The sequence below is a fragment of the Chrysochloris asiatica genome, unplaced genomic scaffold, assembly GCF_000296735.1.
Source record: "Chrysochloris asiatica unplaced genomic scaffold, ChrAsi1.0 scaffold00318, whole genome shotgun sequence".
NCBI lineage: Eukaryota > Metazoa > Chordata > Mammalia > Afrosoricida > Chrysochloridae > Chrysochloris > Chrysochloris asiatica.
The window spans coordinates 1,621,225-1,645,078 of NW_006408836.1; the positions used below are offsets into that span (position 1 = coordinate 1,621,225).

General features: G+C 38.5%; 1 protein-coding gene across 2 annotated transcripts in view; it reads left to right on the forward strand.

Moving 5' to 3' along the window:
• The window catches only part of RGS7BP (regulator of G-protein signaling 7 binding protein), a 233,311-nt gene extending 210,556 nt beyond the window's left edge, over positions 1–22,755 (forward strand). The window contains exons 5-6 of one of the 2 annotated variants that reach the window (XM_006875292.1): positions 6,258–6,328; positions 21,633–22,755. In XM_006875292.1, coding sequence (XP_006875354.1) covers positions 6,258–6,328; positions 21,633–21,724 — 163 coding nt within the window. In that variant the 3' untranslated portion in view covers positions 21,725–22,755. Of the gene's footprint in view, positions 1–6,257; positions 6,333–21,632 lie in introns of those variants that run through there. The other variant, XM_006875293.1, reaches the window with a different exon arrangement.
• The last annotated feature ends 1,099 nt before the right edge of the window (positions 22,756–23,854 follow it).

Below are 23,854 nucleotides of genomic sequence, written 5' to 3' on the forward strand. Positions count from 1 at the left end.
CAGAGTCAGCAGTTCAAAACTACCAGCTGTTCCATGGGAGAAAGATGAAGCTTTCTGCTTCCGTAAAGATTACAGCCTCGTAAACCCTGTGCAGGGTCGCTATGAGTCAGAACCGACTCCACGGCACATAACAACAACAACACAGAAACATATTGCTGGGAGAAACCTTGGAGATTGCCTAAACTATAGATAAGAAAACTGAGATGAGAGATTAACTAGTCCAAAACACTACAGGGGAATGGTGGCAGAACCTCTAATAGGTGTAAACATCTAGGTTTCTGCTTACCCAACTCTGATACTTGGCATCTCTATGAAAAATGAAAATTGTGTGCTTCTTTGGGATTGACACTGTCACAGCTTACTCACTGGAACAGATCCCTAAATTTCCATTTGTTTAAGTCAAGGGTGAGGAATCTCCAGCCCGCAGACCCACAAAATCATTTGGTCTGTTCCTGCCAAGGCAGAATAAGGTTCCCCACTCCTGGTGTGGCACTATAGGTTCATGAACTAGACTGCAAAGTTGGTTTGAACCACAAGATCAACAGGTCAAGCTTACCTGCCACTCCTCTTAAACCCTATACAAGGTCACTATGGATCGTAACCAATTTGACAACACTTAACAACAACAACAACCCCTGGTTTAAGAGATGAGAGTCCAAAGTCCTGCGAAGGTGCCTTCAGTAGAGTCTAAGGAATCTAGTATATGGAATGGTCTGGTTAGTTGCCAATAAGGGGCTGAACATGCTATCCTGTTCACAGATTTTTGTAGAGCTCCCTACACCTTCTCTTCCAGTTTGTACCTTAATGACCCCTTAGTGGTCAAAGAGTTAATGCACTTGTTTGAACATCTGTAGCTGACTGCTAGTGAGGGAGTGCTTTTCCTGAGAAGAGATTCTACAATGATTCTATTTCATTTGGGGAAAGGGAGCAATAATAATATATAATAATCAGTTCCATGTCTCTAGATGCTAAAAATGCCATTTCAGGATGCAGAAGGACAGGGCCCGTATTTATTGGCTTTCACACTCAGATCTATGTCCTTTGCTGCTGATGTCCCCAGAACTACACAAAGCAGCTGAATGAATACTGGCAATTCTGTCGAGTGTTCTTCTGTGGGGGGTTGAGTCATTGACAAGATAATGAACATTTTATTTTCTTATTTTTAGAAATCTTGCATGCAATGAGTTTTACAGCCATTGTGGTTCTACTTTCCGATTATAATTCTAAAGCTAATTATCGAATTTCTGTGTTTATAGAAAATTGGAGCATGTGGTAATTATGTGCTATTAATAAGACTTGGGTTTTGTTATAAACTTGAAAACCCAACCATTCAAAGAATAAAGCTGTTTGGTACAGGGTGAGAGAGTGATAGACAAATGATAGGGAGCAATTTATGTTAATTTATATAATAGAAAATTCCTTCCTCTACTCCCAGGGGAAAAAATATCTGCCAAAATGACATGGTCAGGGCACAATCAATGAGCAGAGCCATCATTCTGTTTCAGAGATCTTGCACAGCAATTATGTCCAAGCTTAATGCCTATAAAAAAGCAAGCTATTTGTAGTAATAAGAATGAATGAACACAGCCTATGGTGTTGAGAGTATTTTTTAGGTTCAGCATGAAAGTTCAGTGTGATGTCAAAGACAGTGAGAAAGACCAAAAGAATTGGTACAGCAGACCAGGTCCTGAAGAATGGCCTCTTCAGTCCTCCCTGGCTCTCAACCATCAGAAACCATTGGGTCTCAAACCAGACTGTGCATAAAATCACCAGGAGTGCCTTTTAAAAACAATGATGCCTGGGTGCCACCATGAGACAACCAAATCTGTTGGGGGTGGAACTATGGCATAAAGTGATTCTCCTGTGCACCAGTGAAAAGAATTGGTGTTTTTTTAATGTGGAAACCTTGCATTGATCTCATATATTGTATTCCCAGTCTTTTCTCACTTTGTACCTGCTCACCTCCCACCTACCCTTCTACCGTTGTGAATTTTACCTGGAAACAGAATGTACCCCTTGCACTTCTGGATGTAGGGCCCTGCACTCCTTACCTCTCCCCTCATGCCCATCTTCCCTCTCTAGAGAAACCTTTAGAGACGTATCAGCATTCAGTCCTCACAGACACATCCTCATACTGAGGGAAACTGAGATAAGAGAGATTAACGAGTCCAGGGCCTGGTGTGGTGCTGCAGGATAATGTACTGGACAGCAAGGCCAGTTTGAGCCACAAGGTTGGCAGTTCAAACCCACCAGCTGCTCCTGAGAAACTGAGTCAGAACTGACTCAACAACACTTAACAAAAATAACAATCTAGGGCAGGGGACTTTTGAATGCTTTTTTAGCTTTATTTCTAAATAGGGGTTCCAGAAGACTGTTTTCCCCACTCCTTTTCCAATTAACTATTCCCAAGGCTAGATTTCCTTTTCCTATATTATTCAGTATTTCAGAAGGAAACCCCATGGGGACTCTGTCATTCCCAAGACAATGGTCCTCTAACCATAATCAACAGAGCAACGTTATTTCATTAATTAGATTGAGGAGTTTCATACCTACAATTAAATTGGCTTGCTTTTTCTCTAAGTAGCAGAGAAAAGTTAATGGATTACTAACTTCTATCTGTCCATGTATCTATCAGATATTAACTTGTATCTGTCCTTGTGTATATATATCATGTATCTAGTTCACTCAGCATAATGTTCTCCAGGTTCATCTATGTTATGTGGTTTTTCGCAGATATATTGTTATTCTTCCATAATGCGTAGTGTTCCATTGTGTATTATGTATCAAAGTTAGTTTATTCATTCTTCTCTTGATGAACATTTAGACTGTCTCCATCTTTTTGTCATTGTGAATAGGGCTGTACTGTACATAGGTGTGCAATATCTACTTGGGTCATTGTTCTTACTTCTTGTGAATATATCCCAAGTAGAGGGAATTATTGAATCATATGGCATTGCTAATTGCAACTTTTTGAGGACAGGCCATACCGTTTTCCACAGTGGTTGCACAATATTATGGTATGTACGTAGAAGGCTCCCAGTCTTTCCACACCCTCACCAGCATTTGTTATTCTCTGTAACTTTGAAGTTTGCTGTTAATGCTGGGGTAAGACTATATCTCATTGCTGTTTTGATTTGCATTTCTGGCACTGTAGGATAAGTACTGCACTGCCAGGTTGATTTGAACTGCTAGGTCAGCAGTTCAAATGCACCAGTTGCTCCTCAGAAAGCCTATATGGGGTCACTCTGAGTTAGAACCGAGTCGATGTCACTTAACAACAACAACGTCTAATGATCGCAAATATTTCTTCATGTTTGTTGGCCTGCTGAATATCTTTCTTGGTGAAGTGTCTGTTTGTACCCGCTACCCATTTTTTTTTAAATGAGTTATTTGTCTTTTTCTTGTAGCTGTATTATTGTTGTTGGTAAGTGCCGTCAAGTTGATTCCAACCCATAGTGACCCTGTATAGAGTTTCCGAGGAGTAGCTGATGAGCTTGAACCTCTGATCTTGCAGTTCAAATGGCTTTGCAATCTGATGCCTTAACCCACAGCACCACACCAGGACTCCAGATGTATTATAGTTTTCTATACATTTTAGAGATTTGTCCCTTGTCTGATATGTCATTGCCAGAAAAATGTCCCTAGTTTGTAGGCTCACTTTTCACTCTTCTGGTGAAATCTTTTGTTGCACATACATGTCTAATTTTTATGGGGGGCCTAATCATCTATTTTGTCTTCTGCGGATTGTGTAGTTTTTAGTTACATTTGATAGTGTATCTATGCCATGTATCCGAGCCCTTAAGTTTGTCCATCTTTTTTTATTGATGATCTTTATAGTTCTAGATTTCACAATTAGGTATTTAATCCATGTTGCATTTAATTTTGCATATGGTATGAGATATGGGTCTTCTTTCATTTTTCAGCAAATGTATTTCCAGTTTAGCCAGCCACATCTGTTAAAGAGACTCTTCCTCATTTAATGTGCTTTGGCCCTTTGTCAAGGATCAGTTGCCTGTATGTGGATGGATTTACTTCTGGTTTCTCAATTCATTTCCATTGATCTATGTATCTTTCACTGTACCCCCACCAGGCTGTTTTGACCACTGTGAATGCGTAGTAGATTTTGAGATCAGGGAGTAAGAGGCCTCCAACTTTGTTCTCCTTCGTCTTCTTTAATGCTTTTATTGTGAATTGAGTGAAGTTCTTCATTAGTAATTGTTTGAGCCCATCTTTGTAGCCACTGTGTCACTTCAGTCTTATTGGGGTCTTCCTCTTTATCACTGACCCTCTACTTCACCGAGCATGGTGCCCTTCCCTAGGTCATCATGAACAGCAGTACAACATTGTCCATTCTATCATTAATTGAAAGATGTATCTGATTTTACATTAAGTTATATTTTGGCTGTCTTAAATGAAATATGTCCTGGGATCTCAGAGTGCAGACTATATTGCACATATGAGAGTAAGTCAAAAAGTATTACTACAAAATCATAGCAATCTTATTAAACAAATATATCAATATGTGAAGCTACTGCTTCCCTCATTTAGGTCTAGACACTTCTGGGAGTCTGAAGGGACAAGCTCAGGGCTGTATGTTGGAAATTTTCATGGAAAAGCCGTCGCTACCCTTGAAGAATGAGCAGCTGCATTGTCACGATGGGAAAAAATTCCCTGGCACACTTTCCTGGCCTTTTTCTCACCAATGCAGTTTTCGGTGTTCTTAAAACGTCTTCATAATAAATTGCTATGATTGTCAGGTATCCTTTGAAAAAAATCTATCAAGATTACCCCTTTGGATTCCCCCCAAAAATGGCCACCATAATCTTCTGAGCTGATCTATCTGCCTTGAATTTAACTGGCCTAGAAGATCCCTTCAGAAGTCAGTTTTGATTGAAGGCACCCTAACGAGACCAAGACAAGTGTATTGCTGAGAGAATTTGTCTGCAGCTATATATTGACCACAGAGCCATGTTTAAACAAGTTTTGTTTTGAATGAACCCATGCATGTATGAAGTGGAACCCTGATAGCAACACTTCCTGACTTACCTTTATATTTAAGAACCATTGTCCCAAAGATTTGGAAAGTCCAAGTCTCCCCTGCCTAGAAGCCCCCCTGTCCCAGACTAGAGGCCTGTAAGATAGTTAGTTTCCTACTCTAAAATTGGAGTCCTGCTGTGGCACAGTGAGTTAATATGCTGGACTGCAAAGCTGGTTTGAAATGCAAGGTCTGCAATTCAAGATCACCAGCTGCTCCTATACAGGATTACTTGGGTCGGAACCAACTCGGCAGCACTTATCAATAACTCTAAAATTCTGTGGTTTATGATCATGTGGACTCTGAGATGAAGAAGCATGTTGGAAATGTACATGCCATTGTAACCACTAGGTTAAAAAGCCAGGATCTTTAAAAGGACATGCCAGGGGCCAGAGGAAGGCAATTCTGTCCTAGGTGGTCCTCTCTCTGCCCCTCCCTCCATTTCTCTGTTTTATCCTATGTGAAGAGCCCTTCTCTGGCTGTTTTAGAGTTTTGGTTTATCCCTGTTCCTGGAAAGTTCTCAGAGCCTCTTCTTGGCCAGAAATGGGAAATGGCAATTTCTCCCTGTTGTTTATCTAGCATTTTCAGTGATTAGCCTACTGCCTTCCATTAGTTTAATCAATGTAAACCCTTTTGTGAATGCTTAACACGTGTGTTGCTCAGAATTCCAGTCTCAGTCATGAGAAACGTTAAAACCAGGTGAGCAACAATATGTGAGCTCACCTGCAGAGCTCTACAGCTTTCTGAGTATAAAGTCATAATAGTACTGTCATCCAGGCTCAGCTTTTCTGAAGGTGGTGGTGGTTGGTGGTTATGTGCCCTGGAGTCGGTTCGGACTCATAGCAACCCTATATAGGGTTTCTAGGGCTGTAAATCTTTACAGGAGCAGAAAATCTCATCTTTCTCTCACAAAACAGATGATTGTTTCAAACTGATGACCATGAGATTAGCAGCCAATTTGTAACAACTACCCTACCAGAGTTCCTTTTTCCAGAGGTATCCGTCTAGTTTTATGTCCTTTATCTCCCTTATAAATCTGAAGGATTTTCTTCATTACCAAAGGTCTTCTCCAATCTTAGCTAGGTCAACTTTGAGGCAGAGATGAAATCTCCTATGGAAAAAATGTCCTACAGAAGCATTTGGCAGAAGAATTTTCATTCCTTCGGAGCCAACCCATCTCAGATTTACACCTAATAATTCTTTCTTTTTATCAATTTTACAGAGACATGCGAGAAATGAAAAACCTTTTAAGCAAACTCAGGGAAACTATGCCTTTACCACTGAAAAATCAAGGTGAGTCTTGTCAGTTCTTTTTTGAAGCAGACATTGTTTTGATAACTTTGGGACTTGTTTCTTGAGAAATTAAAGCAAACTTTTTACACATCCAGTAGCAGACATTGAGTATAGAGAGTTCCTGGGTTATGCACAAGTTTCTAACTGCATTTATGAATTTGTAGGTAGTGTGGTGTTGTGGATTAATGCTCTGGACTGCAAGGTCGGCGATTCAAGCTCACCAACTGCTCCTCAGAAACCCTATACAGGGTCACTATGAATCAGAGCCGACTTGATGGCACTTAACAACAACAACAAATAACCAAGTACATGTGGTTCTTATGTAGCCTGACTTTAAGGCCAAAAAAAGAAAGTCTTGAAATCTTTTCAATGATTTTAAATGCTACATATTCAGCAAGTGAAGGTGATTGTGATGAAGAATTTGCAAAATAAGGGTTGGATTCATTTGTTTCAAAGTGAGGGCAACTTCCAGTAACATCAAAAGGCAGTAAGAATTGTCTGTAAATCAGAGGTTTGTAATCCTGGGCTTACCTGTATATATTTGTCTCCCTTTGAGAAGATTATATAGAGAATGGAGTTTTCAGATGAATGCAGATTTATTCACCAATTTACAGAAAGCTGAAGCCCATAGAAGTTAAATAATAACTTGGCCAAAGTCCCAAAGATTCTAAGTAGAAAGGCTAGAATGTGAACCCAGGCAATCTGTCACCAGAATTATTTGGAGTGTAGAAGTATGCACTTTAACACTGAAAAGAGAGGGGACATTCACTAGACTGCAAATTCAATGAGGGAAGGTTTACTGTATGTTTTGGTTAATTATTGCATCTCCACTACCTATGACAGTGCCTGGAACATCTTAGATAACAATTGGTACAAACATAAATGTCACAGACCCAGGGAGAAGATGTGTACAAATGACTAACAAGCACTTTCATTAAGTGAACAGGAGCAGAGCTGCTATTGATGAAGCAACAAATTCAAATAGTGGCACAGAGAGGCTGGGGAAAGAAGTTTTAGAGGTAAGCAAGGAATTCTTAAGGAGCTATAGTAGCACAATGGCTTAGCTCTCGGCTGCAAATTGATAGGTCGGTGGTTCAAACCCACCAACACTCCACGGGAGAAAAGACCTAGTGATGTGCTTCTGTGAAGACTGTTGTTGTTAGCTGCCATTGAGTCAGTTCCGACTCATAGAGACCCTGGATAGGGTTTCTGAGGAGCGGCTGGTGAGTTTGAACTACCAACCTTGCTGTTCAAAACAATCTTGTAGCCTAGCGCATTATCTTGCGGCAGCACACCAGGACTCCAAACAGTCTAGTAAACTTTACAGGGCGGTTCTACTCTGCCACATTAGGTCATTATGAATTGGAATTGACTCTTGCCCACTACAAAAGAAATTCTTGTTTCTGCTGAGCAGATCCTGGGTGGGAAGGTAGGTCAGGGTCTACTTGCTTCTCTCTGAGTGAGGAGTGGAAGGACTTGTCAGTGGAGCTGGGACAGCTCTTTGGCTTAGGGAGTAGCATGGCAGAAGGGGGAGAGAGGGAAGTGAGAGTAGCAAACAAAGAGCCTGTGGGTTAGCCTCTCTGTACCACCATCCAATTTTGATGCATCACCAATGGCTGCTTTGGCCATGTTCACTTAATGAAAGTACTTAGTAGTCATTTGTACTCATATTTTCCCTGGGTCTGCAGCATTGGATGCAGATTTAACAAACATTTACAGTGTGAACTACTTTGTACCTCAACTGCAAGGGGTAAGGGTATCAGGAAATAAGAGGCAGGGAATACTTCATATCGGATGACTTGAAGGACTTGATCACTGGAGCTACTTAGCTTAAGCTACAGATGTAAGAACATATTGGAGTGATGAGAGATCTCTCTGATGACAACAGGGGTGATGGCTGCTAAAAAATAAGCAAGGTGGTAAGGACCAGGGGCTTGGTATTAAGGCTACCCTTGGGTCCAAATGTTGGCTCTCCCATTTACCAGCTTTGTGCCTGGAACAAGCTGTTAAGCTTTTGGAAACTTCAATTTTCTCATTGGTAAAATAAGGGGATAAGGAACTCTGGTAGCGTAGTGGTTACGAGTCGGACTGCTAACCTCAAGGTCAGCAGTTTGAAATTACCAGCTGTTCTGTGGGAGAAAGATGAGACTTTCTGCTCCCGTAAAGATTTATAGCCTCAGAAACCCTGTGCAGGTTCACTATGAGTCAGAACCAAATCCACAGTACTTAACAACAGCAAAAAAATAAGGGGAGAATAGTAGCACACCCTTCAGAAGGTTGTTAAGAGGATTAAACAAAGCAACACATGTCATATGCATAGTATAACACCTTGCAGAGAATAGACACTCACTGTAGAGTGTTGCTTTATTGTTAGTACTACTTTTTGAATGTTTAACAAGAGAGAAAATAGAGGAAAGTACCATTCCTGGGTCCCTTTTCCCCATCACAAACCTTGAAAATGGTATGAAAATCCTGCCAGGCAAATGCCAGAGTGCCTATAATAAAAATACTGGGATTCTCCTGTTTTCCAGACTCCTTTGTAGTCCCTAACTCAGAAATTGTTCTGGTCTTAGTTTAGTGACTAAAGATGTAATCCTATTTCCCCCCTCTTCCTACCAAAATCAAATGGAGCACTGGTGACATAGTAGCTACAAGTTGGGCTGCTAACTTCAAGGACAGCAGTTTGAAACTACCAGCCGTTCCATGGAAAAAAGATGAGGCTTTCTGCTCCTGTAAAGATTTACACCCTCGAAAACCCTTTGCAGGGCTGTTATGAGTCGGAACCAACTCCAGGGCACACTACGACCACCAGCAAAATCAAAACTTCATTCAATAATTGTTCTTAAGTTCTGTGAATTGGTTCTGACTCACAGCGACCCTGTGCATGACAGAATGAAGCACTGACCAATCCTGAGCCATCCTCACTATTGTTGCCATGTGTAAGCCCATTGTTGCCGCCACTGTGTCTATCCATCTTGATGGGGATCGTCCTCTTTTTTGCTGGTCCTCCACTTTAACAACCATGATGCCCTTCTCCAGGGTCTGATTCCTCTTAACAACATGTGCAAAGAATGAGAGATGAAGTCTCACCATTCTCATGTCTAAAGAGCATTCTGGTTGTACTTCTTCCAAGACAGATTTGTTTATTCTTCTGGCAGTCCGTGGTACTTTTAATATTCTTCTCCAACATCATAATTCAAATGCATGGACTCTTCTATTGTCTTCCTTATTCATTGTTCAAGTTTCACATGCATATGAGGGTCAGGTGACTTGGGTCAGGTACACTTTAGTCCTCAAATTGACATCTCTAACACTTTAAAGAGCTCTTTTGTCTCAGATTTGCTTATGCATTGTGTCATTTGATTTCTTACCTGTGCTTCTGGAGAGTACTGATTGTGGGTCCAAGCAAAATGAAGTCTTTGACAACTTCAATCTGTTCTCCATTTATCATGATGTTATTTATTGGTCCACTGGGTCACCTTTCTTTGGAATGGACAAAAATATGGATCTCTTCCAATCAGTTGGCCAGCTAGCTGTTGTCTAAATTTCTTGGCATAGACTAATCAGTGCTTCCAGTGTTGCATCAGTTTGTTGAAAGATTTCAATTTATATTCCAGGAACTGATGGAATACATATTGACTCAGTAACAGTTTGCTTTAAAATTGTTTTTCATTGGGAAATGGTAAGAATTTTCATAGCTTGTGATTATACCTTTATTATAGACAGAACCTGTTCTTCTCTGTCCTTCCAGTTTAAGACAGGAGAAAAAGAGGGGCACACACAGCTGTGTTCTGCTGCAGCTCCACCAGAGACTTCAGACAATATCCATGTCTCCTGGCTCTCAGCCCACTGTCCTTCCCACTGCTTCAATGTCCACCACCCCCCTAGCATCCCCCTGCCCTACATTCTGGGTCAATGGCAGTGCTGTAGGGAGCTTCATTAATTATGAGAGTCTTGCTGTGTCAAATGGATTATAAATTAAACTACCTGTGGTGAGCCTACAAGGATTCTGATAAAGGGTAAAAGGAGATTGGGAAGTAAAGGACAAGTTTCTTCTAAAATGCATGTTGTTATCAAACAAAACGAATTGGTAGAAATAAATTAAGCCTGAAAGAAAGTTTCACCTTTTCCTAATATCTGAATTAATGAATGCTGTGGGGTATTTTGGTACATTCACTCCTATACAGAATTCAGTTGTTGGATTTGAGTAGGTGTGGAGGTGAATCAGTCAATAATTGGGATCTTTTTAGAATGGGTTATCTCATAATGGATAGTCCTCACTCCAAACTAAATCGGGCCTAAGAACAGTTTCCACCGACTCATATGTGTGATCCACTCTAATCTGGTTCCCATATCCAGAGCTGATCTGTCTGTGCTTGACAGAAGAATTCTCAGGTGCCTGGCTGAAGAACATGCTCTATCTTGGAGACGACCTTCCAGGTCTAAGGTGCCTGACCCAAGCCATGGTCTTTTCAATCACCTCATATGATGTGCAAGTTGGACCGTGAACAAGGAATACCACAGAAGGATCGATGCATTTAAATTAAAGTGCTGGCAAAGAATATTGAAAGTACTATGGAATGCCAAAAGAACAAACAAATCTGTCTTGGAAGAAGTACAGCTAGAATGGTCCTTAGAAGCGAAGTTGGCAAGACTTTGTTTTTCGCACTTTGGACATAATGTCGGGAAGGACCTGTCCCTGGAGAAGGACATCATGTTTCACAAAGTAGAGGGTCATTGAAAAAGAGGAAGAACCTCAGGGAGGTAGAATGATACAGTGGCATCAACAATGGACTCAAACAGTGTTTTATTCTGGCTTACATAGGTTTGATGTGATTCAGCACCAAATTGATGGTACCTAACAATAATGTGTCTGAGAACATAGTTTTAGTTAAACTGTACCATTCTTGTTTTTTATTTGAAAACTTCTCATTTTCATGTTCCTCTTTTTTTGATCATCTAGGTAGGCAATCTTTTATTAGCAAAAGACATATGAGTAATCGGAAAATGATGTCATTCTACCTTAGGGGACTCCACTGTCCTTGGCTTCTGTGTCATCTGAATGACACACTGAATGACTGAAATGTCACTTTGCTAATGACTGAATTAGTCTCTTTTGTTGCCTCCGTATTCTCTTTCCTGCCCTTTCCTTTTCTAGTTCTTATTTTCACATTTTCAAACTTTTAATATCCCAGAGTATAGTTCTCTGTGGTTGTGTCCTTTGTAAAAAAGTTGTTATAAAAATATTAAATTTCATAAGTTGATTCCTAATAAACACTTGCAATAAAAATCAACTATTTGCCAACGAGTCCAAGTGAATTAACCCAAAATGATGAATTTGTTGGAGGGGGAAACATTCAACTTTGTTCACATTCTTCCCTCATCCCATCATTTCAGAGATTTTGAGTTATTTTTGAGAGACGTCTTCCTTTGGAGTTGAATTCATTTTAATTGAGCATACCAGTTGCTCAGTGAATTTCAGCATTTACTTCAGGTGTTAGCTTCCTATGGTGTAGAAAGTTGCTTTGAATTTCTGCCAAGAGTTTTTGTGTCACCTCAGTCCTAGGTGATAATCAGATAAGCTCTGGGCTAGGCAAATGTATCACAAATGTTTCACAAAGATGCCCCAAACCAGCAGTAATCTTTAATAAATAGCCTGCCCTTTGCTTAATGTCTGAACATTTTCTCATCAATCCTAACACTTCCTATTCAATTGAGATCACACATATGTGTGTGTGTGTGTATGAAAAGATATTTCATATACATATATGAAAATATTACTATACTATTGAAACATTGTTTTTATTCCCTTTAATGAATGCACAATCACAAAAGGCAATCTGGATACAAGGCTTATATTACCTCTGTATAATTCCAGTTGTTTTTGTTGTTAGGTGTCATTGAGTTGCTTCCAACTCATAGTGACCCTGTATAGGATTTTTGAGGAGCAGCTGGTGGGTTTGAACTGCCAACCTTGTGACTCCAACTGACCTTACAGTCCAGCACATTATCCTGTAGCACCACACCAAGACTATAATTCCTGGATGCTTTTCATTCACTAACAGAGAGTGAGAGTAAGCATGCAACCATAGCATATACATTCATACTTCCTTTGGTACCTGTAACATTGTGGTAGACATTCCCTTATGTAATAAATATAATACACATTAGAACTGGATTTTATAATATATGAATACCAGATTTGTCATTCCCAAAATTGGTTAAGTATGTGAGGGAAGATAGTGGTAGCTTGGTTTCCTAATGCTGCTTATTTTAACAGAAATATCACACATGTTGTTGTTAAGTGCCGTGGAGTTGGTTCCAACTCATAGTGACCCTGTATAGGATTTCTGAGGAGCAACTAGTGAGTTTGAATACTGACAATGTGGTTCAAACCAACCGTAAAGTCAAGTGCTTATCCTACAGTGCCACATCATACTTGGGTGAGGTTAACGTATGGAAATTTGTTTTCTCACAGGTCAGAAGACTAGAATGTCAATTAAGGTGCCACCTCTAGGAAAAGGTTTTGTCAGCTTTGAGGGAGTATGTCTCCTTCAGCTGGTCCCTCCATTCCTTGGTGATTTTCATGTGGTATCTATCTCATTTTCCACTAACCACCCCCTACACATACACACACATACACACCACTGATTTGTGCTACTTGTCCCTGTGTCTGTGTTGCTCCTTGAAGTGACTAGGTTTAGCAGGCTCAACACTGATAGGTCCTTATTAACATAACAAATAAAACAGTATTCCCAAATGGGATGGCATCCACAGTTCCATGTGTTACCATTCCAACACATATTTTAAGGGAAGACACTTCAGTCCATAACAGAAGGGTAGGAAATATAAAAACCTAGAAGATAGGTCTTCCAAGTATTATAGATAATAGAAATGCTAGGATCTTTTTTCCTTAAAAATATCTTCATTGTTTTAGTGATTGTTCCTGAGAAGGAATTTCAGGTGAACTTACAGTCAGGATCCAAAAAGATACTGAAAGGTAAGGGTCTTTACTGTTTAGAGCCTGCTACATCTTTGCCATATGTAGTTAGGCTATGTTTATTGATCATTTGGCGGTTAAAGAGGTAAAAGTCCTAAAAAGAGCATGAGAAAGTGAGTTATTTATTTTTATTCATAATATATCATGACTCATCTCTGAGATACTCTCTTGAAAAATCAGGCTCATACATAAATTGACATAGGTTGTCCTAATTTTAGTTTTCAAAATGTTGACATCCATTATTATAGTGAATTATTTGACACTATTGAAAAGACAAAGACAGACTATGAATTTTAAGAGAAGACTTTAATCTGTGGGAGAATGGACTGTTTTTGATTAAATTGATGTGCCCAGCTGGGGGTGTCTATTTTCTTTCCTGATTCAGACGTGCTACTCTAATTCTAAGTTTATACCATAGAACATAACAGGAATACTGTCAAACTTGGTCGGGACACTATCAAAAACATTCAGCTGTGTGGATTATAACAAATTATGAATAACATTGTGAACAAATGGGAATTCCAGAACACTTAATTGTGTTCATGTGGGACTTGAATATACACGAAGAAGCAGTGGTCTGAACAGAACAAGGTGATAGTATGGTCTAAAATTAGGAAAGATGTGCATCAGGGGTTAATCCTTTGATCATACTTATTCTTGGTATGGCACTGTGGGTTAATGCGCTGGACTGCAAAGTCAGTTTGAACTGCAAGGTTGGAGGTTCAAGTTCACCAGTCACTCCTCAGAAACCCTATACAGGGTCACTGTGGGTTGGAACCGACTTGATGGCACTTAACAACAACAACAACACACTTATTCAGTTTATATGCCATGCGATTAATCTGAGAAGCTGCACTACCTGAAGAATAATGTGGCAATATCTTCCTCCAATTTTTACATTGGAGGAAAACTCCTTAACAGTCTGTCATCTGCAGATGACACATCCTTGTTTGCGAAAAGTAACGAAGATTTGAGGCACTTCCTTATGAAAATCAAGGCTACAGTCTTCAGTATGAGTTACACTTCAACACAAAGAAAACAAAATTCCTCACAAATGAAACTATAAACAAAATCTTGATATATAGAGAAACAATTGAAGTTGTCAAGGATTTCATTTTACTTGGCTCCACAATCAACACCCATGAAAGCAGCAGTCAAGAAATCAAATGATGTATTGCACTGGCAAATATGCTCCAAAAGACTTCTTTACAGTGTTCATGAAGAAGCCCTAGTGGGGGAGTGGATTACGAGGTAGGCTGCTAATGGCAAGGTCAGTAGTTTGAATCTATCAGTTGCTCCATGGGAGAAAGATGAGGTTTAATACTCCCATAAAGATTTACAGCCTCAGAAACCCTATCCAAGGTCTCTATGAGTCAGAACCAACTTGGTGGTACACAACCACTACCAAAGTGTTAAACAACAAAAATGTGACATTTGGGATGAGTGTGCCTCACTCAAACCATGATGTTTCCAATCATCTTGTATGCAAGTAAAAACTGGACAATGAGTGACTTTGGGCAGGTTTTCTAGAGTAGCAAAACCAGTGAAATATATATATGTATATATATTGTTATGTGCCATCGAGTCGGTTCCGACCCATAGCGACCCTGTATAGGGTTTCCGAGGGTGTAAATCTTTACGGGAGTAGAAAGCCTCATCTTTCTCCCGCGGAGCAGCTGGTAGTTTCGAACCGCTGACCTTAAGGTTCGCAGCCCGATTCGTAACCACTACGCTACCAGAGCTCCTTATGTATATATATATATATATATATATATATAGATAGATAGATAGATAGAGAGAGAGAGAGAGAGAGAGAGAGAGAGAGAGAGAGAGAAGTTTATTATAAAGGAAACAGCTTACAATTACATAGTCACAGGTCCCCAACAGAAGAGAGATAGAATGCCACCCACAAATACATTATATTGGGAGAAGACCATACCCCCAAGAAAGCAATTGACTAACTACTTATAGAACTAACTATGCCTGGATTAGGTTTCATCACCATGAGAATAAGCACAACCCCAACTGCCAAACCTGTGGAAATCCTGGCCTAATAAAGTTGACACAAAACCCTAAACATTATAATGAATAAGGATGACTGAAGAAAAATTGATTCATTTAAATTATGTTGGTGAAAAATTTTGTACATAACATGAACTGATAGAAAAATGAACAAATCTGTCTTAAATAAATACAGCCAGAAAGTTCCTTAGAAGCTTTGGACATGTATGTTATCAGGAGGGACTACTCCCTGGAGATCTACATTGTACTTGGTAATGTAAAGGGTCAGAGAAAAAGAGGGAGACGCTCAATTAGATGCAGTGTCCCAATGGCTGCAACAGTGGGCTTAAACATTTAAAAAAGTGTAAGGATGGTGCAGGACCAGGCAATGTTTCATTCTGTTGAACATGAGGTCACTGTGAGTTGTGACTCAAGGACACCTAACAAAAACAACATGACACATTAGAGTCTTTCGGGAAGAGGAGACTAAGTCTCAGCACCCAGATAATACCATTTACAGAAAAGGACAGCAAATCCAAGACTTACTTTGTTTTTAAGCTTCCAGGGTCCTCATCAAAAAATTTCTAATGTAGTGGGGAACATTCTTCACTGTATTACTTCCTCATTTAACTTCTGATTGTATTTGTGGCCCTTTCCCAATATTCTATCTCCTTCAAGGTTGTTAGGTTGTTGTTAGATGCCATTGAGTCAGTTCCAACTCATAGCGATACTATGTACAACAGAATGAAACGTTGCCCAGTCTTGCACCATCCTCAATATTGCTTCTATGCTTGAGCCCATTGTTGTAGCCACTATGCCAATTCATCTTGTTGGGGGTCTTCCTTTTTTTCATTGTCCCTCCACTTTACCAACCATGATGTCCTTATCCAGGGACTGGTCCCTCCTGATAATATGTACAAAGTATGTGAGATGAAATCTGGCCATCCAGGCTTCCAAGGAGCATTCTGGTTGTACTTTTGGCAACACGGATTTGTTTGTTCTGGCATTCCATGGTACTTTTAATATTCTTCTCTAAAACCATAACTCAAATGCATCAATTTTTCTACTGTCTTACTTATTCATTGTCTAACTTTCACATGCATATGAGGCTATTGAAACTACCATGGCTTGGGTAAAGAGCACTTTAGTCCTCAAACTGACATCATTGCACATCAACACATGAAAGAGGTCTTGTGCAGCAAATTTGTCTAATGCAACATGTCATTTGATTTGTTGACTGCTTGTTAGTGGATCCAAGCAAAATGAAGTCTTTGACAAAATCAATCCTATCTCCATTTAGCATGATGTTGCTTATTGCTCCAGTGGTGAGGAGTTTTGTTTTCTTTATATACCTATATCAAAGGCTGTGATCTTTGATCTTCATCAGTAATTATTTTAAGTCCTCTTCATTTTCAGCAACCAAGGTTGTATCATTTGCATCTCTCAGGTTGTTAATGAGTCTTCCTCTAATCCTGAAGCCATATTCCACTTGTTGGATTATTTGATCAGTGTACAAATTGAATAAGTATAGTAACAGAATACAACCCTGGCACACACCTTTCCTGATTTTAAACAATTTAGTTTCCCCCTTATTCTGTTGAAACGACTGCTTCTTAGTCTATGAACGAGTTCCTTGTGAGTACAATTAAGTGTTCCAGAATACTAATTCACTGTATTGTTGTCCATAACTTGTGATGATCCACGCAATTGAAAAGTTTGCATTGTCAATAAAGCACAGGTAAACCTCGTTCTGGTATTTTGTGCTTTCAGCCAACATCCGTCTGACGTCAGCAATGATATTCCTTGTTCCACATCCCTTTCTGAATCTGGCCTGAACCTCTGGCAGCTCCCTCTCAATGTACTGCTGCACCCATTTTTCAATTATCTTTAACAAAATTTTACTTACATGTGATATTAATCACTATTATCTGATGATTTCTTGACAGTATCATTAATATCCCATGAAACCTCTCTTTGTAATGGGCACTATAAATATAGATCTCTTCCAATCAGTTGGCCAGGTAGCTGTTTTCAAAATTTATTGGCATAGATGAGTGAGTGCTTCCAGTGCCTGATCAGTTTGTTGAAAGATTTCAATTTGTATTCCGTCAATTTCCAGAGCCTTATTCTTTGCCAACGCCTTCAGTGCATCTTGGACTTCTTCCTTCCATATTGTTGGCTCTTGATCATACGCTATCTCTTAAAGTGGTTGAACATCAACCATTTCTTTTTGGTACAATGACTCTATACATTCCTTCCATCTTCTTTTGATGATTTGTGCATCATTCAATATTTTGCCCATAGAATCCTTCAATATTGCAAGTCATGTATTAAATTTTTTTCTTCAGTTTTCTCAGGTTGAGAAATACTGAGCATGTTCTTCTCTTTTTGTTTTCTTTTTCCAAGTATTTGCACATTTCATTATAATATTTGACTTTGTTTTTTTGAGCTGCCCTTTGAAATTTCCTGTTGAGTTCTTTGTTCTCCTCATTTCTCCCATTTGCTTTAGAAACTCACTGAAGAACAACTTTCAGAGTCTCTTCGGACATCTACTTTGGTCTCTTCCTTCTTTATTCTTTTTTAATGACCTTTTGCTTTCTTCCTGTATGTTGTTCTTGATATCATCCCACAACTCTTCAGGTCTCAGTCTTTAGTGTCTAATTCATCAAATCTGCTCTTGAGATGATATCTAAATTCAAGTGGGATATGTTCAGGATCATATTTGGACTCTCGTGGACTTGTTTAAATTTTCTTCAGCTTCAATCTGAACTTGCATCTGAGCAATTTATGATGTGTTATACCATCTGCTCCTCATCTTGTTTTGACCAATAATATGGAGTTTTCCACTATCTCTTCCACCAGATTTGATTTCTGTGTATTCCATCTCATGAGGTCCATGGGTATAGTCATATTTTATGTTGTTTAAAAAAGGTATTTGCATTGAGAAAGTCTTTGGTCTTGCAAAATGTTATAGTGTGATATCCAGCATTGTTTCTATCATCAAGGCCATATTTTCCAATGACTGATCCTTCCTCTTTGTTTCCAACCTTTGCAATCCAGTCACCTGTAACTATCAAATCATCTTGATTGCATGTTTGATCAATTCAAACTGAATAAGTGTGTAGTATGCTTTAATTTCATCTTCACTGGCTTTAGTGGTTGGTGTGTAAATTTGAGTAATCGTTGTATTAACTTGATCTTCCCTGTAGGCATATGGATTTCCTATCACAGATAGTAATATACTTCAAGATAGAGCTTGAAATGTTATATTTGATGATGAATGTGATTCCATTCCTTTCCATTGTCATTCCTGGCACAGGAAACCATGAGATTGTCAGATTCATAATGACCAGTACCAGGCCATTTCAGTTCACTTAATGCCTAGGATATTGATGTTTATGCATTCCATTTCATTCTTGACAGCTATCTGTTTTCCTAGATTCATATGTCTTACATTCCATGTTTTGATTATTAATAGATGTTTACAGTTGTTTCTCCTCATTTTAAATTGCATCCCATCAGCAAATGATATTTTCAAAAGCTTTACTCCATTTGTGTCATCACAGTCAGCTCTTCATTGAGGAGGCAGCTCTTCCTAGTCGTATTTTGAGTGCCTTCCAACCTGGGGTGGGGCCTCATCTTCTGACACTATATCTGACAATATTCTGGTGCTCTTCATCATATTTTAGGCTTCAGTATTCTGGTGTTGATGGTGTTTCCCATGCTATTCATAAGGTTTTCAGTGACTAAATATTTGGAAGTAATCCATCTCTCTGTCTTCTTAGTCAGTCTTAGTCTGGAAGCTCAGCTGAAATCTGTCCTCCATGGGTCACCCTGTTGATATTTAAAATACCAGTGGCAAGGCTTCCAAAATCACAGTAACATGCAAGCCACCACATTACGACAAATTGACAGATGAGTGGTGGTTGAGAACAGGAGCACATAGCAATTGGCACTCCCCAGCCATTTTGTTAACCTTAAGTCCAATTACCTCATCCTAACTCTTTCCCAGTTGGCATTTTCCTGTTTATTCCATTGATGATGCCCTCCAGTCTCCTTTGTCATTGTTTTCCAGTGTTTCAAACCCACACTAAGCCCAGCAAAACTTGCACCAACAGGACATCTCTATACATCCTTTTTGTCAGACTATGCTATTTCTTAGAAAAGTCAGCTTATTAGACTACACTTGTTGTATTGCTTTATTTCTTTCCTTACTTTTCATCTTGCTCAAAATTTCAATCCAAAATTTGCTAATTCAACAGTTGAAAATCTCTGTACATCCTCACATATAGACAATGCTCAGAAAAGACTCAACAGGAAATAGTTGAAGCTTCTTCCTGTTTGATGCTAAGTAGTTTAAAATCAGGAAAGATTAAAATCAGGAAAGATATGTTCTAGAGTGGTATCTTTTCACCAGGTTTCCTCAGTCTGTATGCTGATCAAATAATCTGAGAAACTGGATTATATGAAGAAGAACATTGTATCAGGATTAGAGGAAGACTCATTAACAACCTACAAGATACAGATGACATAACCTTGCTTGTTGAAAGTGAAGTGGACTTGAAATACTATAGTCTTCAATATGCATTGCACCTCAATGCAAAGAAACAAAAATCCTCACCACTGAACCAATAAGTGGCATCATGGTAAGTAGAGAAAAGACTGAAGTTGTCAAAGACTTTATTTTGCTTGGATCTACAGTCAACATTCATGGAAACAGCTGTCAAAAATATCAAACACTGTATTGCATTAGGCAAAAGATCTCAAAGTGTTCAATAGCAATTATGTTCTTTTGATAACTGAGATTTGTCTGGCCCAAACCATGTGAAAGTTGGAGAATGAATAAGGAAGACAGTAGAAAAGTTGATGCTATTAAATTATTGTGTTGGCAAAGAATACTGAAAGTACCATGACTGCCAAAAGAACAAACAAATCTGTGTTGCAAGAAGCACAGCCAGAATGCTCCTTAAATTCAAGAATTTCAAGACCTCATGTCTTATATTTTGGACATATTATCAAGAGGGACTGGTCCCTGGAAAAGGACATAATGCTTGGAAAAGACGAGGAATAATGAAAAAGAGGAAGATCTTCCCCAATGAGATGGATTGACATATGGCAGCAACAGTGAATTCAAACAATTGTGAGGATGGCTCAGGACCTGGCAGTGTTTCTTTCTGTTTTGTATTGAATCTCTGTGAATTAGAACCGACTCAAAGACACCGAACAACAATAATTACATATTGACTGAATCCTTCTTTGTTCGGCACCAAGCTACCCACTCAATCTCTAAATGCTTTCCATAGATTTTATTTTTTATTCAACCCTACTTAATATAAGCAGGTCATCCATTCAAACCCACCACCCACTCCTCTGAAACACTCTACAGGGTTGCAGTTAGAACTGACTCGACAGTACTTAAGTTCTAGATTGCTATCCATAATGTCAGCAGTTCAAACCCATCAGTTGCTCTGTAGAAGAAAGATGAGTCTTTCTGTTTCTGTAAAGACTTACATCCTCAGGAATTCTGTACAGGGTCACTATGAGTTGGAATCGACTTGATGAAAGTAGGCTTGGTTTTTTTGGTTTGGTAAGGTAAGTGTGAAGCTCTGGTGATACAGTGGTCAAGTGCTGTTGTTCTAAATGAAAGGTCAGTGGTTCAAATCCACTAGCCATTCTGGGGAAAAGATGTGGCAGTCTGCTTCCATGATAATTTATGGCCTTGGAAACCCTACAGGACAGTTGTACTCATCTTATAAGGCACTATGAATTGGCATCAACTCAAAGGCAGTGGACTTTCAATGCGGTTATTATTATATCCTATTGTACAGATGAGGAAATTGAAGCTTAGCTAATTTGAGCAGCATATTCAAGATCTCAAGGTTACTAAATAGCAGAGGCAAATTAAGAAAATAAACCAATTTTATTTCAAAGCATGGGCTCTTTCTAATAAATGATGTTTTCTCTCTCATTGAAAAGATATTCCCCCAAACAGTTTTAATTTAATTCTAAGCAGTGCTTCTCAACCATGGTCAATTTTAACCCTATGTCAGGAGACATTTTTGTTTGTCACAACTGCTGGGGGATTGCTACTGGCCTCTAGAGGCCAGGGATAGTGATAACAATTCTACAGTGCTCAGGATAGACCTCAACAACAAAGAATCATCTAATCCAAAATGTCAGTAGTTTTGAGGTTAAAAAAAAAAAATACCCTAATTCAAAGGATGATGAGTTTTTTAATCTAATTCATGAAAAACAAGTTGTTTGGTGTGTACTTCACTTATATATACGTTCTGTCCCTCACAGATGACAGCAGTCTTTTGAATCTAACTCCATATCCCCTGGTTAGAAGACGGAAGAGAAGGTTCTTTGGGCTGTGTTGCCTCGTTTCAAGCTAAGCAGTTTCTCCTGGAAGCCCACCCTTGGGAAGACCAGAAAAATCACAGACTCTGAGGACCTCCAGACAGCTGAACCATATAGTTATAGGTTTTTGACTATGTTTTCTATGCTCCCCTATTACTTTTATCTGCCTCTCCCTTGCCTTTTTCAATGATTTTACATTTGAAAGCAGCTACAGTTAAGAAAAAAATGAACAAATTAAAAGAGCAGGCAGTTTTTAAAAAGGACTTTTAAAGCTGACAGTGTGCATGTCTACTCTAAACCATACCATAAGAGATGCAAGGATTTATGATTTTTAAATTATTTAAAGGTTTTTAAAATGTATTATACAGAAAAAAATGATTTCATGTATAATAGTCTATAGCTCTTGCTAGCCTCGTGTTGTTTATCATATATGAAAGAAGTCTTTAAACATAAGAATCTATTTAAAATTACAAAAATGTGCTCAAATTACTATCTATCAATATTATTAGAAATAATATTATAATAAAACATACACCACCTCACTTATTGCTTTTCTCTGCACTCATATACATTTAGTCTTCCATTCTGTCTTAATCTAAGAGCATCAACATTAAAAAAAAAAAAAAAAAACACCTTAATTTATAATGCAACAAAACCATATATAAAAAAATAGTTAAATTTTGTAAATACACAATAATCTTAATACCTTCATATAATGCATATGACAACAAATTTCCTTTTGATCCAATGGTGTGTTTTTCAGCTTCTTGGAGAATGAAATGATCCAGTTAGAAAATGGTGTAGTAACATATAATTACCCTCAAATGTAAAATTGAATATTATCACATTATGTTCTAATTGAAATCTGAAGCATGGTGTCTGCACATCAGCATAGTGTTAAATCTTAATAGGGCATGCTGGAATTAGTTCAGATCATAAAAATATTTAGCATTTTACATTGTTAATAATTTTTTTTAGTTATGCTAAGCTTGTCTCATTTTAGATGACTATGCAGATATGACTTTTCCAATGTGTACTTGGTGTCTTGTCTTATGCTTAGAATCTTGAAAGCGGGACACATTAAGCAATACTATATTTTAGAAATGAGGAAGCCACATGCTTTTGTTTTTCTGCTCACAGCTTTGTTGTAATCTTCTTCCACTAGTAACGCGGTACAAATTTTTTTATATTTCTCCTCATTCTTCCTTTGACCCATTTCCCAGACAGAATTTTCCAAGGGTTGGGAGATCAGGTCTTTGCATTTCTTTTCTTGTTTCCTGTGGTCTGGAAACCTTGAAGTCAGACAGGAGACATCAATGTCCAGTACAATAAAAAGATCCTCTAGATGCTTATAAGTGGTTTATCAGAGACACACCTTTAATCCCAAACCTGTATTTTCTCAATTTTCATGTGAACAGAGCATTTTACATACCCACCAATATTTTGACCTAAAACCTAAATATTCTAAAGTGCTTAACTTTAGTGAAGATGTAATGAGGAACAGATGAACTACTGGAACAATTATTGTATTAGGTTGAATCATATGGAATTGCTGATATTTGACTGTTTTAGATTTACCAAAATGGTAATTTCATATGGTTTGACCTAATACCTAATTGCCTTCTAGCTTCTTTGATTGAAAGTGAAAGAATTGAAAGAGATCCCCTAGATATGCAGGTTTCTGATTCTGTCATACCAACTGGTTGTTGACCTTATTTCTGGAATCCAGAGTTCTGTTTTCATGAACTGGTCATTAATGCATGGTTACAGATCTGTCTGGCTTTACATAACTTATCATTGAAAAAATTATATGAGAAAAATCATAATTTGCTCAACTAAATACTTGAAAAAAGTTGTGGCACTATAATAGCTAAAGATTTCTAAAGTGAATATTCTCTTTGTAAAGCAGATATACCTGGTCTGTAAACCCTGATTTTCATATATCAGGTTTGATTTAAGTTTAATAGCTCTTCCTGGATCTCGTTAATATAGATGAACCCATTTCTTCTTTTCATCCTCTGAGATTATTTTACTTATGGTCTACTGTTTTCAAAATTATGAAGTAGACCAATTAGGCATGCTTTGAGTTCCTATCTCTTCCCTTTCTTACCCTTCAACTGTATTAAACTGCTAACTCTAATCTAGCTTCTACTAATCCATGCAAA